Source organism: Rhinatrema bivittatum, chromosome 4 (genome assembly GCF_901001135.1).
Source record: "Rhinatrema bivittatum chromosome 4, aRhiBiv1.1, whole genome shotgun sequence".
NCBI lineage: Eukaryota > Metazoa > Chordata > Amphibia > Gymnophiona > Rhinatrematidae > Rhinatrema > Rhinatrema bivittatum.
The window spans coordinates 163,033,735-163,051,654 of NC_042618.1; the positions used below are offsets into that span (position 1 = coordinate 163,033,735).

General features: G+C 48.2%; 1 protein-coding gene across 1 annotated transcript in view; it reads right to left on the reverse strand.

The window, feature by feature from the left end:
- Window positions 1-17,920, reverse strand: part of ALYREF (Aly/REF export factor) — a 53,333-nt gene that overhangs the window by 20,919 nt on the left and 14,494 nt on the right. Inside the window, exons 3-5 of the mRNA XM_029599067.1 lie at window positions 7,023-7,170; window positions 6,386-6,449; window positions 6,098-6,275 (exon numbers count right to left, since the gene is read on the reverse strand). Of these exons, the coding sequence (XP_029454927.1) occupies window positions 6,098-6,275; window positions 6,386-6,449; window positions 7,023-7,170 (390 nt within the window). The remainder of the gene's footprint in view (window positions 1-6,097; window positions 6,276-6,385; window positions 6,450-7,022; window positions 7,171-17,920) is intronic.

The window sequence follows — 17,920 nt, forward strand, 5'->3', positions numbered from 1 at the left end:
ACAAATATAAGCCTCCTGATCCGAAAAAAATGGGATCCTGTCAAAGCAACCCTGGCAGGTGGGCTAACTTGAGGGGTCCCTCAACGATGAGATGCACCAGATCCATAGCCATCGTGGCCACTCTGGCGCCACTAGCACAACTGTCCGGGGATGCGACTATGCGCTGCAGAACTCGACCGAGTGGCCAAGGAGGAAACACACACAGTAGGATTGTCAGCCAAGGGCACACTAGAGCATCCAGGCCCACTGTGCCAACCTTTTTTCTGTGACTGAAAAACCTCACCATCTTAGAGTTGGCACGTGTCATTATGAGATCCAGCTGGGGAACGCTCCACCTGGCACAGATGTGATCCCAAGCTTCCGGCGACAACTCTCATTCCCCCAGATCCACTGGTGTCTGCTGAGCAAATCTGCCTGCAAGCTGTCCACGCCTGCGACATGGGATGCCGCTATTCCCTGAAGATGGCATTCCTCCCCCAAACAACTGCCAAGCTTCCAGAGCCACCATGTGACTCTTTACCCTCCCTTCGCCAATTGATGTATGTCCCTGTTGTCACACTGTCAGAGAACACGCACACCATCCGGTCTCAGACAGGGAAGAAAGGCTTCCAGGGCCCGTTGGACCACCCTCATTTCCAGATGACTGATGGACCAAGGCTTCTCCCACTGGCGACCAAAGCCCTTGGGCAGCTCGTCCCAGGCACACTGCCCCCCAACCCGTGAGACTGGCATCAGTGGTCACCACTATTCAGTCCTGGGACTCCAGATCCATTCCCTTTTCCAGATTGAGACGTGCCAGCCACCACGAGAGACTGGACATGGATTCTCACAGAAGAGGCAGAGGCAGATGATACTCCTCCGACAACAGATTCCACCTGCACAATAGTGCCTTCTGAAGTGGTCTCCTGTGTGCAAAAGGCCCATGGAACTAAATCCAACATGGAAACCATGGACCCCATGACCTGCAAATAATCCTAAACTGTTAGCACCGCAAGACAAAGCAGGTACATCACCTGCACCTGTAACTTCAACAGCATGTCAGGAACACCCTGCCCTTCAGAGTATCGAAGCGAGTCCCCAGATACTCCAAAGATTGGGTCGGCACCAGGTGACTGTCACATTTATGACCCAACCCAGCAACCGCAAGGTGTCCATAACTCGCTGAAGAGACCGCATGTACTCCTTTTCAGTCTTCGCATGAATGAGCCAATCGTCCAGAAAAAGATGTACCAAAATCCCTTCTCGCCGTAGGGCAGCCACTACCACTACCATCACCTTGGTGAACGTCTGCGGTGCTGTGGCTAAGCCAAAGGGAAGAGCTCGGAGTGCTGCCTCAACCCCATAAACCGAAGAAACTTCAGATGGTTCTTTCAAATTGGAATATGCAGGTATGCCTCCGTCAGGACGAACAACAAATCCAAGAACTCTCCTCTGCGGACTGCTGCTATAACAGTGTGCAATGTCTCCATTCGAAAATGAGGAACCCATAGAGCTCTGTTCACTTTCTGCAAATTCAGAAGTGCCCTCCTGCTTGGGAACCACAAAATTAGTTGAGTGCCTCCCCTATCCCTGCTCTTCCCGCAGGATGGGAACTATCGCACGTAAACCTAGTAACCTTTGCAGAGTCCCCCGCACCATCTCTCACTTGCTTTGAGACCACATGGGACTCCAGAAAAGCCTCCCTGACAGGGCGTAAAAATTCTAGAGCATAGCCATCTTTCACCACCTCGAGAACTCAGTCCAAGGTAATTTTGACCCACTCCTCATGAGTAAGTCTGGCTTCATTGCGCTGACTTTCAACTATCGGCCTCCCGACCAGTACTATTCCTGAAAGATCTGCGGGGGCCTCGAAAGGACTGCTAACGCCCCAACGACTGCTTTGCTTCTGAGCTGAAGAAAGGCTTGTCTGACCGGAACCAATGGGACTCAAAAATGGGAGCAAGACAGGAAAACCTTCTTGCTGGATTTATCATCCTCCGGCAGTCTGTTCCCTTTTGACTCCCGCAATGTCTTCATCAGCTGATCCAAATCCTCCCTAAAAAGAAGATTCCCTTTAAAGGGGAGATTACACAACTGGGCCTTGGACCACGTCCACCAACCAATTACGCAACCACAAAAGCCTGTGTGCCACCACTGTCGAGACCATGCTCCTGGCCGAAGTGCGCATCAAGTCATAAAGTCCATCCGCGACATAAGCCATCCGAGCTTCCAAGCACTCTGTCTGCAAACCACTGACATCCCCGGGTAAGGCTTGGTCCTGTGCTTTCTGTACCAACACAAACAGGCCCTCTGCATCATACTCCCACAGATCGCGGTCCAGAGACTCAAGGCAGAAACTTCAAACATCTGTTTCAACTGGATCTCCAACTTGCGGACCTGAACATCCTTCAGGAGCAGCAGCACTCGCTACCGGTATGGTCATCTTCTTGGTAACCACTGAAACTGCCGCATCCACCTTTGGCACCCATATGAGCTCCAGTGTCTATCAGGGGTTAAAGTTTAGCTATAGCCCTGCCGACCTTCAGGCCGCCTCCGGGAAGTCCCACTCCTGGTTAACCAACTTCCGAATCTTCTTAGGAAGAGAAAGGCACTCTGAGGACCCCACAAGTCCATCTAGGACTGGATTCATGCCCTCTTTATCTGACTCTTCTTGATCCACTATAACCCCAAGGTCCTCCAACACCTCGGGAATAAGGGGACGCAATTCCTCCTTCTTAAACAAGCGGACCACCAGAGGATCACCCCCTCCAAGACGGGAAATTCATATGGATCAGGGACATCCTTGTTAACATCCTGATTTGCATTCGGAGACACATCTGCATCCGCACCCTGCTGATCCAGAAGGCACTCCTGTGGATCATCCGAATCTCCCAAATCCTTGGGATCAACCTCCAAACCTGCTCGACCCAAACCCAGGTGTCACAGCAGATCCCTGGACCCTCCTGAAGCCACCCCAGGCCTCTTTGAAGAGAGATGAGGCGGCCTCACTCCCGGACGCTTCCTCCCCCCACCCTTCCTCGCCAGGAAGGCCTTATATGTGGGAGAACGATGAACTCTGGCAAAAAATCCTCTGGATTTTCAGCGCCATGCTCTAGCAGGTTGCCTTCAGAATCCCATTCCCCATCCTGAACCTCCTGTTCCACCGGAGAAAGAGGTGGGAGGGAATCTCTGGGGCCAGAGGACCCACCAGAATCACAATCCCCAAAGATCGGAGGGCCCTTTTCTCCAAGGCCACACTCGCAGAGGGACCTTTGCCCCCCCCCCCCCCGGATGTGCAGCCTGAGCACAGGGACTGTGCATTCAACTGAACAGACCACAAGCCGCATGCCCTGCATGCTGCCATGCGCAGCTTTGGCACCATAATGTACGCAGTCACCAAAAAACACAGCCAGCCTCAGCGCAGTGCACAAACTCAAGTAGGCCGACCCGACCGGCATGTGGGAAAACAGGAAGGCCACATCTGCGGCTGAACTGGCAGTGCCGCGCTGCTGCACTGGTCCGAGCAGCGCATGGGAATCCTGAAGCCACACCCGCAGCTGACAGGCTGCCCCCCGGTCCAGCCCAAGCGGCGGCCAAAAAAAACAACTTCCCTTTGCTTCCCAGGAAAGGGGCAAAGCAGCACCACGTCCTCCCTATCTGCTAGCGCTGACAGTTTCCGCTTTCCCAGGCACCCTCACCGCCTTGGCCCCAACTGCACTTCCTGTTTACTTTTGTCTGTTTTTTTTCCAATTAACCTTTTTCTTTTTTTTCTTTAACAACTTAATAGATAAAAAGCAGGGTACTTCCCTGGACAGGCCGGTGGCCAGCAGGCATAGACCTTGGAGGCCTCGAGGGAGCCAGTCCCCTGGCTTTCAAGGCCTCCGGAATGCTGTGGATAAACACCAGTCAGGGGTTCCCAACCTCCTAGTCGTCCGGCTCCACCTGAGGGATGGTCCATAAAGGAACCTAACACCTCAGGTAGCCTCCAAGTCGAAAACTTCTCTTCAGACAATCTTTTCTTTTAACTCAGACTGCAGGTTTGCACTTTTACCATCTGCTGGAGATAGAAATACTGAGGGACTACAGGTGGCACTCTCGGCTATGGAGCAATGCCTCAAAGTTTTGTTTTCTGCCTCCATCTGCTGGTAGGGATGCAAAACTCACTTGTCTGGACTGATCTGGGTATGAACAAGAAACTATTTTATTCAGTCTCCACTTGGACTTTACCTTCAAAACTGCTCATTTTATTTTTCTTGTAACTATCATAGTTTCCTTGTAAAAGTTAAATACTACTAGTATTTATTTTCTCTACTGTGATGTCAAAATTGATTACCTTATGATTATTGCCAATCAGCTCTACTACCATTACCCCTTGTACAAGGACATGCATGCCACCAAGAACTAGATCTAAAATAGCTACTCCGCCTCAGTTCCAGGACCAGTTGCTCCATGCAGCAGTTGTTTATGACCTCTACATACACACCGGGGAAATAAGCAATTATGCACATGCATAATTTTTGCATAATTCTCCAACTTACTTCACCTCGATAGTAATAACACACAGGGGCAGGTGATGAGGAAAGAAGCCAGGTATTTGGGTAGGGGCAGAAACCAAAACAAGACATGCTAGGATTTTACAGCTGTAAGCTACAGAAAATACCCTAAGAGCCTGAACTTGTTAGAGAAATAGGTATGTAGAGCATGGGCACAGTGCATGTGGAAGCAGTGCGTGTAAAGCTTGCTGAAACTGACTGTGGTCACAAAGCAACATGGGGGCAGAAGGTACAAGGTCTGGAAGAGGTATAGGAATGGCATTGCTAGCATTTATCTTTTCCCATGCCCACTATGAATGCAAGCAGTGTTGCTTGGGCCCAGGATGAGTGTGGATGGGAGCAGCAGATGTGTCCCTCTCCCCTCTGCAGAGTAATCCTCAGCCATGTTATAGGACTAGGAGGCTCAATATAGGAGTGAAAGTAGGAAGGATGACATGGCAAAGTGGAGCACAATCCACAAGAGATGCAGAGTGCCTGAAAGCAGAAGGGGGCCAAATAAATGAGAAACAAGGGCCTAGTACCTTGCCTTAACTCACCCACGCATTATTACATTTTTATAAATGTGCATATTTTATATCTAAGAATGCACAAATACTATTCAAATATTTGTGTAAAATGTTTGCTTAATTTTGCTTTTTCCTCTGCGTAATCCCCTGGGATGTATCTAGAGACTATTTTCCTAGCATGCACTGAGACAGCCATCCAAACCATATTGAGGCATTTGAAATCCCTAATTATTGGGTTCTAATTTTAGTAGCTTTCTAAATCTGTTAGCATTTCATAGTCCATTTCACCATCCTGGTCAGTTAGTATAATCCCACTGCTATATTTTTTCCTGTCACATGAAATTTCTACCCATAGAGATTTCAGAGTGCAGTTTGATCCTACCTGGATTAGTCCACTCTTATCATACAGTATTCTCTCTACCACCAGTTCAATATACCCAGTCATTTTAATATATTTTGTACCCTATTAGGGTCCCATTGGTTATTCCCTTCCCATCATGTCTCAGAGATGCCTGTTAGAATTTACAATAAGTAAAGATCTAAACCTAACTTTCAGGTTTTGGGGATTTTTTTTTTTTTATTTTTTTTTAAGGATTTTTGGCATTAGCTCCTATTCACTACTCTATTGGAAGCAGATTCGGGTAATTTGGAATTATTCATTTGTCTGCTCTTCATTTAAATCCACCTGAGTTACCTCTATCATTTGCCATTTTCATAGCAGCCTCATTTCTATAAGACATTACTGCCACAATTTCAATCAAGCAATCCATGCACTGCCTGTTCACAGGGTGGCAGGTCACAGCCCCTCTCTCACTACAAAGATAATATATACAGCATCAAGTGAAGATTACATTCACTTGATGCTGTATGCAAACAACCACTCACTCCAGGTGCTGGATAAAACAAAACATTATGGCTGATTAAGGACCAGAAGGTTCATCTAATACAACACTTATCCCACCTCATCAAGTTTTAGTTTCGTGCAAAGGGATCCTTTGTGCAACCCTCCTAATACACCCAAATCCAGCCCTGGTGCTGGATGCAGCTCTCCCTACTTACCCTGGCATTGTATGCATCCAGCTGTGCATCTAGTTCTTCGGCAGACAACTGCTGTTTGGCATTCCTTCCAGCCCCTCTACCTCTTCCTCTATTTCCACCACGATTTCCTCGTCTGTTACCCCCACCACCAAACCCTCCTGTAGCCCCACGGGGTCTGTTCATGCCACCTCTATTTAAGCTAGAAAGAAAAAAAAAAGTCTCTTTAGTATCATGAATGAACAATTTAAAACTTGTATTTCTCATGTCTAAGGAAAATAGAAGTGTGAAGACAGAAGACCAGGGACTCACCTCTGTGCAGGTCTCCTCTGGGGGTCAATCTGTGATGTTACAAGTTGAATGTTCATAGGACGCCCTGGCAAAAAGGCACAAAACAGAGAAAATCAACTATATTACAAAGATTAAGGAATTTCCTGTCTAGTGAAGTTGCCTAAGCCACATCATTGGATATTAATTGAAACTTAAATAAATAATTTAATAAACAGAATAAATGGGATACATTGCTGTGATCTTGAGAAGAAAGATGGGCCAGATGAATACAAGGAATTTTTTTTAGCCTTAAGCTACATTTTTTTTTTTTAATTAAAAAAAAACAAAAAAAACTTTTCTATACCTTCGTTTAGTAATGCACAATCACAACGGTTTACAATTAGGCATGAAATAAGTTTGGTTTGGTTTATAAATTATCCAGAGGGTGCCAATAAATTTTTCGGTTACATGTTTCAATAATATATTCTATATGGAAAGTGGATTGGGATTTCCATTTATATGATTAATAGGATGAAAAACATAAGCTGTGAAATGTGCCTGGGAAGCCAACACTGGCTACAGAATCCAGCAAGTGCCTCAGAAAACAGCTAACAAGAACGTCTGTTCAAGTGGATTCACCAGGATGCAAATACATTTGTTACCACCTAACAAGACTCACCATCCAGGGGAACACCATTGTACTGCTTCATAGCTTTTAGGGCATCCGCTTTCCTCTCAAAGTGAACATCTGCTGTTCCCAAACTTCGCCCGGATCTGTCATAATGCACTGCTGCTTTCTTCAAGGTTCCAAACTCTGCAAATAGCTCCTGAGCAAGAGACATAGCACCGCCGCAATTACTAACTCAGGCAGAACCACACACATTCCGGGTGGATTACGTGCTAAACCAATACTTTTAGTCAGCTTACGCCGTTACTACAAACAATATTCTTCTTCCTCTTCATCCGATCAGACCAGGCCAGACCAGTGGGTTATACATGCCAACTAGCATGGAGACAAAGATCCACAGGCTTGTTGATTTCATCCCTTAATTACTTTTGAGCTGACACTAGCCTGTAAGTATTCTCTCTTTCTCCAGCAGATGGTAGGCAAGCATCCTGTCTTGTGGCCTCAGCCCTGACCGGCTGAACAAAAACTGCTTAGCGTTAAGGTGAAAGAGGAGCTTTTCCCTCCCTCAGTTGAACAAGAGTCCCAAGCTCCTTAAAAGGAGAAAGTAAAGGTAATGAGATCCTGAGGAGACAGCCTTTGTCACGCCCTCTGTTGAGTTGGTAAGGGCTAGGAAGATTCCTGGGGGCTTGGATCTTGTTCACCCCTCTTCTCCTAGTGGACCCTTCCTTGAATAAGGGGAACTGTGTCTTTAAGCTTTAAGGCTAAACATTTTAAAGGAAGGAGGGGAAGGTATCAAGACAGCAAAAGAGAGGCTGCATTGAACTGCAGCAGCATTATTTTAAGCTTCAGGGGACAGTTTTCACCACAGTTGGTGAGAGGGGAATTTTTGTGGGAAATTTTGTAAGTAGCAGCACAGGGGACCCAAATGGAGCTGGCTGGGGAGCAAGAGAGAAAGGCCATGCTCAGCATAGCACGTCACCATAGAAAAGTGTAGGCTGGGGCTGCTCTAAATTTTAGCCAAGAGTGTTCCTTTGCCAGGGGAGAACTGGTTACTTGTGAATTTGTGGCAGCAGGGAAGGTCCGGTTTAGCTGAAGCATGGCTATAGGAAAACTGGTTCTTACCTGCTAATTTTCATACCACAGATCAGTCCAGACAAGTGGGTTTTGCACCCCTACCAGCAAGTGGAGGTAGAGAATAAAATCTTTTCAGGCACTGCTACTTAACTGAGAGCACCCCTGGTAGTCCCTCAGTATTGATCTGTACTCAAGTCACGATGACTACTTTCCAAACTCCAAGGATTTTTCCTTCTAGAGCGAGCTGAGGAATAAGTTTGAACTCCCAACAAAACCGAACCCTCAATTTAGGGTAAACAAAAAAACTTCCAATCTCAAAATAACTGAACACTACATATAATCTTGTTCAAACTCTGCATCACCAGCAGCAGAAAGGTCTTTCAAAATAAGGGACAGGAGTCTGGACTGATTTGTGGTATTCCAGGAATGAAAATTAGCTAAGAACCAATTTTCCTGTTCATACCCCAGATCAGTCCAGGCAATTAGGAAGTACCGAAGCCTCTCCACACTGGGTGGGAACCCGAAAGATCCACATGCAGTACACTTTCACCAAATGAGGCCTCTTGTTTTACTAAAAGTGTGCAAAGAGGACCAAGTCACTGTTTGACAAATCTCCTGCTGAGAAACCAATGCACTCTGCACCCAGGAGGCTGCCTGCGCCCTGGGAGAATGTGCTTGCAATCCCTCAGGGATCAACAGACCTTTACAAATATAGGCTGAAACAATCACCTCCTTCAACCACCCTGCAATCATGTTCTTAGCCACTTTGTAACCTTTCTTTGGTCCACTGAATTAAACAGAGATGGTCCAACTTCCAAAAGCCATTTGCCACCTTGATTTACCGCAACAAAGCCAGACACACATGCAAAAGGTGCCCCTCTCCTGGACTGCTGGGTACGAAAAGGCTGGGATCTCCCAAGGAGTCTGAAATGTCAAATTTTTGTAGGAGTGGAAACTGTGGGAACCCCTGGAATGACCCCTCATAGGCGAGGGGCGCTGTAGTTGCTTCCTCTTATGTTCCGGAAACTGAGGAACTGGAGATTCGCCCCATTTACTGGCCAGCTTTTCCAACTTGCTTCCGAATAGGAGTGATCCTTTAAAGGGCATCTTTGTAAGATTAGTTTTGGAGGTTGCGTCAGCTGACCAGTTCTGCAGCCTTAGCTGTGTCTGGCTGCCACCGAGGCCACTACTCTGGACGAAGTGTGGACTAAATCAGAGCCTGCGTCTGCTAAAAAGGTGGCAGCGGGTTCCATAACCACTCTGGAATTCACCCCCAACTCATCAACCTCCTGAGAGAGAAGCAAACATGATCGAGCCACCAGAGTGCAACAAGAAGCTACAGCATCAAAGGCTTCTTTAAAGATACACTCGATCAGTCTATCATGTGCATCTTTTAAGGCCGCTCCTCCTTCCCCTGGGATAGTTGTCCGCTTAGAGACGGCACAGACCAGTGCATGGTCTGATATGGTTCCAACCCAGGGGGGATTTACCCATCTTCTAAGGAATCAGGATCCTCCTCTTTGTCTGTGCCATCCGGGTCCCTGCCAGGGATACCCTGGGGTCTGCCGGTAGGAATGGGAGAGGGGATACCAACTAAGGTTCTGTCTGGACGGGGCAAGTGAGGTAGTAGACCGTGCCTGTACAAAGGCTTGTAGCCCCTGGAAAAACTCCAAGGAAAAGTCAGCCAGGTCCATGCCTAATCCAGAAGGCACTGGGGTGGAGCCAGTTGAATTTCCCTCTCCCACAGAAGACCCAGTCAAGGCGATACTGAGGTCCTGTGTATTTCCATTTAAGGCAGTGACCAACCCATCATCCGAATTGGAGGAGCCTGGTTTAGCAAAGTCCAAGGAGGTCAGTTCTCCTTGGGCTTCCTCACAGTGCAGACATAAGTTGGAGTCCAGGTCAGACTGCAAGGTTCTAATATGGCAAGCATTGCAGAGAGCAAGCCGCTTAGGTTCCTTGGTTGGCAGTGCCATTGGCAGCGGCAGTTCGCTCTTTCGGCTCGCGCTTAAAAATTTATGCATACATATTTTGAGTGTCTGGGCGGGGCACGGTGAGATGCACACACAGCCTGTACGCACAGCTCTTCCTGTATAGCTCGCTTTAAAAGATGTGTGCGTAGGTAGTCACCCGACGTTACATGCACAGGACATGCACAGAGCCAATGCACTGAGCGTAATGACGTCCTTCGGAGGGCAATATGGCGCGTACACAAACGCGTGCAAGATGGTGCCACCGTGAACTACCACGTGGTGTGCTGATCAAGTTTACAGCGGATCCCAGGCCACCAGAGGCTGTTCAACCCGCTCAGAAGCCCCTTACCCCCACTGGAAGTAGGAACAACGTTGGTCTCCATGCTCGGCACGCTGTACCAAGGGAAGACCTACCAAAAACTCCTAATCGTCTCTGAACCCAGAGGTAAATCTTGCTCTTTTTTTTTTTTTTTTTTAACTTACTTGGGCTCAGTGTTTACTGGCTGAGTACAGAGACGGTGTCTGGCTGTGGGGGGAGAGCGCTTTGGCCATCACTGTCATGGCTCAGTTTCCTGCACCTGCTGCCTTTCAGCTGCCTAAGCAGCAAAGTCCATGCCGGGAACCGGCTACCGGACCAAGGCACACCTCTGAGGGATCTCGGAAATTGCCTCAGGAATTCTCAAATGGGGCTCAATTTTCTTCAATTTAGAATGTCTAATTTCTCCTTCCAAAAAGAATAGCAATCTCCATAAGAGAGGTACATCCACCATCTGCTGGAGACGGAGAATACTGGAGAGCAGAGGTCACTACCAGGGTATCTGTATAGTGTCGTCTGCTTTGCAACCTGACTGTCTCAATCTGCTGGTAGGGGAGCATAACCCATTGGTCCTCAGTCCATCTGGCTACATGCTAGGAAAAGGAAAATTGGTTCTTACCTGATAATTTTCGTTCCTGTAGTACCACAGATCAGTCCAGACTCCTGGGTTTTGCCTCCCTTCCAGCAGATGGAAGACAGAGAAAGTTTTGACAGACTCTGCCATATATACCAAGGTGCCACCCACAGTCTGCCAGTATTACTCAATGTCAAAGCAGAATGGATCAAACCAAACTAACTATATACAGGAAATGGAAACCCAAACCTGACAACCGGATCACTAAGGCTGACCGTGACCCAAACCTGAGAAATCAAATCTGCAGAATCATCTTAGACAATTGACCGATCGGACTCTCCCTTGACTTAATGCTGAGAAAAGGGTGGGAATCTGGACTGATCCGTGGTACCACAGGAACGAAAATTATCAAGTAAGAACCAATTTTCCTTTCCCTATACGTACCCGGATCAGTCCAGACTCCTGGGATGTACCAGAGCGCAATTACTTAGGGTGGGACCCGGAGAGGCCCGCTCAAAGCACACCTTCTCCAAATTCCCCCGGGACCGGGGCTTGGATATCTAGTCGATAATGTTTCGCAAACGTATGCAAAGATTTCCATGTAGCCGCTCTACAAATCTCGAGGAGAAATATGCTGACATTCCGCCCAGGAGGCTGCCTGAGCTCTACTAGTGTGTGCTCGCACATTGACCAGCGAAGTCTTGCCCCGCAGTAAATAAGCTGAGTTGATAGCTTCCTTCAGCCAGCGAGCGATAGTAGTCCTGGAAGCAGAGTCCGAAAAACATAAGAAAGGGTCTCTACAAGATAGAGCTTGAAGCTCAGACACTCTCCTGGCTGAACAGATAGCAACCAGGAAAACAGTCTTGAGAGTCAAGTCCTTTAGAGTGGCACGACGAAGAGGCTCAAATGAGCCGTACAAAGAGCTCGAAGCACCAAATTCAAATTCCACGAAGGACAAATAGACTGGACAGGCGGCTTTAAATGCTTAGCGCCTCTGAGAAAATGAATGACATCTGGATGAGAGGTGACCGGCCGACCTTCAATGGTGCCCAGGAGAAAACCGAAAGCCGAAACCTGAACACGCAGAGAGCTGACCGAAAGACCCTTGGAGAGACCACGCTGAAGAAAAGAAAGTAAAACTGCAACAGATGGCGAGCGAGCCGAAATACAGACATTTTCAAAAACCTTCCAGACCCTCACATAAGTAAGGGAAGTTGATTGTTTGCGAGCCCTGAGAAGGGTGACAATAACTTCATCTTTATATCCTCTGCGTCTTAAACGTCTCCGTTCAAAAGCCATGCCCCTAGACAGAAGCGATCCGCCTGGTCGGAAAATACGGGACCCTGCCGCAGAAGATGGGGCAGATGACCAAGATGAATAGGACCGTCCACCGAGAGATTCACCAGGTCCGCGAACCACGGCCGTCGGGGTCACTCGGGAGCCACTAGAATGACCGGACCGCGATGGAGTTCTATTCTCCGAAGAACCTTCCCCACTAACAGCCACAGTGGGAACACGCAGAGAAGAACGGAGGGCCAGGGGAGAACCAACACGTCCACCCCTTCTGAACAATGCTCCCTCTACCGGCTGAAGAACCGAGGAGACTTGGCGTTGGCTAGCGTCGCCATGAGGTCTAGGTGAGGAGGACCCCGCCTGCGCACGATTAGATCCATCGCTACATCTGATAACTCCCACTCACCGGGATCGAGATGTTGACGACTGAGGAAGTCGGCTTGAACATTCTCCTTTCCTGCTATGTGGGAAGCTGCCAGGCGATCCAAGTGCCTTTCCGCCCAGAGAAAAAGTTTGCTGGCTTCTAACGCCATTAGACGACTTTGAGTTCCCCCCTGTCGATTTATGTAAACTACTGTGGTGGAATTGTCTGATAGCTCCCGGACAGCTCTGTGACGAATCAGAGGAAGAAAAAACTTGAGGGCCAGGCGAACCGCTCGGGCTTCTAGGCGATTGATGTGCCACCGAGACTGGGACAGGGACCAGAACCCTTGAGTCGTTTGAGATTGGCAGACAGCTCCCCAACCGGAGAAGCTGGCATCTATCGTTACTATGACCCAAGAGGGAGTCAAAAGAGGTATTCCCTTGAGAAGGTGAGCCGGGGAAAACCACCATTGTATGCTGGCAATGGTAGAGTCGGAGAGAGGGAGGATCTCCTGATACTGCTCGGATATCGGCTTCCAACGGGACAACAATGCTCTCTGTAAAGGACGCATACGAGCAAACGCCCAGGGGACGAGATCGATCGAAGCCATGGTCCCTAGAACCTGAAGGTAATCCCACACCGTGGGAAGAGGGAGAAAAACAAAAATGTTCAACTGATTTATCAGATTGATTGTCCGCGAGTCTGAAAGAAAAAAACTTTCCCGATCTGAGTGTTGAAAAATGCGCCCAAAAATTCCAGCTCTTGTGAGGGCTGAAGAGTGCTTTTGGAGTAATTGATTATCCAACCGAGAGATGTGAGAAAGGCTAAGACTGTCTACCGCGAGCACGCAGAGAGAGGCGGACTTGGCCCTTATCAACCAATCGTCCAGGTAAGGATGGACTAAAATCTCTTCTCGGCGAAGAGCTGCTGCAACGACTACCATGATCTTGGTAAAAGTGCGGGGAGCAGTGGCGAGACCGAACAGGAGAGCCCGAAACTGGAAGTGCTGACCTAGGATCTGAAAATGAAGGAACTTCTAATGTTCCTGACGAATGGGGATGTGAAAATAAGCTTCCTTCAGATCTAGGGAAGCTAGAAATTCCCCGGGACGAACCGCTGCAATTACCGCTCACAGGGTTTCCATTTTGAAACGGGGAACCTTGAGGACCTGATTGACCCTTTTGAGATCCAGAATGGGACGGAAGGAATCGTCCCTTTTGGGAACAACGAAGTAAATTGAATATTGGCCAGCGCCCCTTTCGTGTACCGGAACCGGAAGGATCGCCCCCAATTCCTGAAGATTCAGCAAGGTGTGACAAACTGCAGGCCGCTTGGAAACTCCGCAAGGGGAAACAATGTAGAGATCTGGCAGGTGTCTGGCAAATTCTAATGCGTAGCCGTGTTCTATCACATCGAGGACCCAGAGGTCGGAAGTGATTTTGGCCCACTCCTCGAGAAACAGAGAGAGACGCCCACCTAACTTTCGTGCGGAGGAATGGACCGGCCGAATCTCATTGGGGAGCTGACTTAGAGGTGGTGGACTGCTGATGGCCATCTCGGAAACCTCGACGGCCACAAAAGGAATGGGACCAAGACTGTGACCTGGATACCCCTCCCCTGGGGAAGGATCCACGGGACCTGTTAACATAACGGCGATTCCCCCTGAAGCGAGTGTGAGTCGGGAAAAAAAAACTTCGACTGTTTGGGACGGTTCTCTGGCAGCTTATGGACCTTGTTTCCCCCCCCCCCCCCCAAGGACTTAATAAGCTGTTCCAGGTCACCAAAAAGCAACTTGCCCTTAAAAGGAAGAGTGCCCAATTGAGCCTTAGAAGAAGCATCAGCGGACCAATTGCGTAACCAGAGAAGACGTCTGGCAGATACCGCTGAAACCATAGCTTTAGCTTGGACCCGAAGCAAATCATATAGTGCATCCGCACCATAGGCTATAGCACCCTCCAAATGTTCAGCTTGCTCAGCCTCTGCAGAAGGGAGGTCCTGGGTGCTGAGTAACTGCTGCATCCACCTAAGGCTTGCCTGCTACATGAGACTGCTGCAAATTGTCGCCCGGACACCAAGAGCTAAGACTTCAAAAATGCGTTTCAAATAAAATTCAAGTTTACGGTCCTGTACATCCCGTAATGCTGTAGTGCCCACTACTGGAATGGTAGTGCGCTTTGTCACAGCAGTAACAGAAGAATCCACCTTAGGAATTTTTAACATGTCCAGGCAGTCCTCAGGGAGCGGGTATAATTTATCCATAGCTCTTCCAACACGAAGACCCGTCTCTGGGGACTCCCATTCCCTGAGGAGGAGCAAGCGATGCATAGGATGAAAAGGGAAAGTACGCGGTAAAGCCCTAAGTCCCGCCAGGACCGGGTCCGCATTTGGCGTCATTGCTGCCGCCACAAAATCATCTGGGGGGGGCATCAATTCCCAATTCCTGAAGAACGAAGGGAATAAGAGGCTCCAGCTCCTCCCGCTGAAATAAGCGCAGGACACGAGGATCATCGCCCTCTGGGGGGGGGGGCGGCAATGGAATCATCATCAACCCCTACATCAAAAGGGTCCAAAGGAGGCAGGGGAGGGGGAGCTCCCGGGACTACGCGAACCCTAATGGAGCCCTGAGGGTCCAGGACAACGTCGGAGGAAGGCACCGGATTAGGAAGGGGGGAAACAGGAGGGGGGGGGGGGGCCCAGCTCCCTCTGTAAACTAGCCAGGTAAGAATCATGCATTAATAGAACAAATTCTGAGGAAAAACGGGCCCGGACCAGATTACTTCCGGGGGGTGGGGGTGGTCAGAGCCAGCACCCCGAGAGCGAACTGGACTCAAATCGGGTGGAAAAAGTTGAGAAATCGAGTCCCCTGCTCCTGGAGAAGCAGGAAGAGAATGCTCTGAAAAACCTAAAATGGCCGCCGATCCCGGGATGAAGACGGCCTGGCAGCACGTCGGGAAGTCCTTCCCCGCAGTTTAATTGTTGGCGAGTCGAGAGAGGAGCCTTCACCCCCTGAAATGCACCTAGAACAAACCCTCTCGCGGGAGAATCAGGAGGCAGACTCCCCACAGGCAATACAGCAAAGTGGCCGCGGCATGAGGAGGGAGCCGTGAAACTAATGAGAAACAGCTGAGCTGGGAGCCCCAGAGGAGGTATGCGGTAGATTGAACCCCGCTCTCTCCACACACATAAAAACGGCTGCTTTTTTTTTTTTTTTTTTTTTAAACAAAGAACTATAAGAATTAATAAATAAATCTCTGAGAAACAAAAAGTAAAAAATTATTTTATTTTATTCACAGAGTCAGGAGAATATAACTCCCTGAAAGGCACAACCGAGGAATGGGCATCTGGGGGCACGGCTGCAGCGAAAGTGGGGAGAGGGACTGGCACCACCAGTATCACCCACACAGGTCACTGGGAAGGGAACCTAGGCTGATATATATCAAGGAGCAAAGCCCCCCCTAGGAACCCCAAGAGCGAGGGAGACAAAAGTGTCTACCCTAACACAGGCAGTCAGAGAAACAAAATTATTTCTGTCTTTAATATTTTATTTTATTTTTTTTAAATGTATATAAGAAGCAAATTAAGAAGGTACATGCATGAGCTTGCCCCTAAGAAGGAAAAAGTCAGAGGGCAAGCTAACAGGGAACCAAAGGGTGAGCTGTTGCAACTGCTGGAGACAGACGAATACTGAGGGTTCCTGGGTGGGTTCTGTCCTTATATGGGCTAGCCTCAGAATTCTGATCTGTCTCCAACTGCTGGAACGGGGGCTTAACCCATGGTCTGGACTGATCCGGGTACGTACAGGGAAACTTTTTTTTTTGTCTATGCTGCTCCTTTGGACTTTAGATTTTGCTAACGTATATGCTGCATGCCCATTTCAACAGGTTTACACTAGCCTGTGTCAACACTAATCAAAAAATCTTGTTGTAAAATTTTGAAAATTAAAATGTAAATCTGTTTTATTGCAAGTCCTCCCCCCACTCCAATTAGGCGGTTCTCCATTAAAATGCCTGCAGAAAGGTGGTGCATACATTAATATAGAACCTTGGGGTCCAATTCCAAGTATCAAAAGACAGGTTTGCATAGTAAGAAGATACTGAAGGACACCAACTCACAGCATGCCAAACAGGGTATTTTTAAACAGAACATATTTGTAGCGTTACTTAAACATTTTCTAAGCCCACAGAGAATATAAGAACATGAAAGAAGTTACAGCCCCACATTGCAGAGAAAAGGAAGGCCTGCATTCCACCAGTCCCTGCAAAGCTACAGACACAAGAGCATAAGGAAATGAGTATGGGTGGGGGGGGGGGGGTGTTTGGCCATTTAATATTGCTGAATAAATTGTGGTTTTTATCTCTAGATTCATTCTGTATTACTTATTTGTGTCTGTAAAATATCACAAACATGCAGTGTGACAATGCCCTCTTTTCAGACTGGCTCACCAATCAAGTGCATTTGTAGATGGTTTGCGATGCTTATAGTTGAATTAATGGAGAAATTACTTGCCTGATATTTTCGTTTTCCTTCACATAGACAGATGGACTCAGGACCAGTGAGTTTATGCTCCCCTGCCAGCAGATGGAGACTGAGCAAGCTGACATCACAGTATATATAACCCTGCAGTGACCCCAGCCTGTCAATATTCTCTTCAAAAGCAACTGTGGACAGACTAGCAAAACACTGGATTAAAAACAGTCAACTATAACTGTACTCATACAATAAACATTGAACTCACATAAGATTCTAGGTACCCCAAGCTAGTGACTGGATGAACACTTACCAGTAACCCCTTAGGACCCAGAGCCCCACAGGAGGACTATTGACACTAGACAGCAGAGGTTGGGATGCTGAGTCCATCTGTTTACACTAAGGAAAACAAAATTATCAGGTAAGTAATTTCTCCATTTCCTAGCATGTAGATAGTGGGAGGCTGCCCGCTGTCCAGTCAACACCGCACTTGCAAAGACTGCATCCTCCCATGCCTGCACATCCAGATGATAAAACCTGGGAAAAGAGTTTAAGGAGGACCACGTTGTAGCTCAGCAGATATCAACGGGAGACAATAGACTAACCTCCACCCATGACACTGCCTGAGCCCTAGTGGAATGAGCCATAACCTGAGTAGGCAACGGCTTTCCAGCATCCACATACGCGGCCATGACCACTTCTATAATCCAGTGAGCTATGATTGCCCATGAAGCCGGAGCACCCTGCTTTCTCCCGCCATGGAGAACAAACAGGCAATCCATCTTTCAAAAAGACTCAGACCTCCAAATACCACAGGACAAGATGCTTAACATCCAAGTGCAAAAGGCGAAACTCCTCCACATCCCTCACCTTATCCAGCTGTAACAC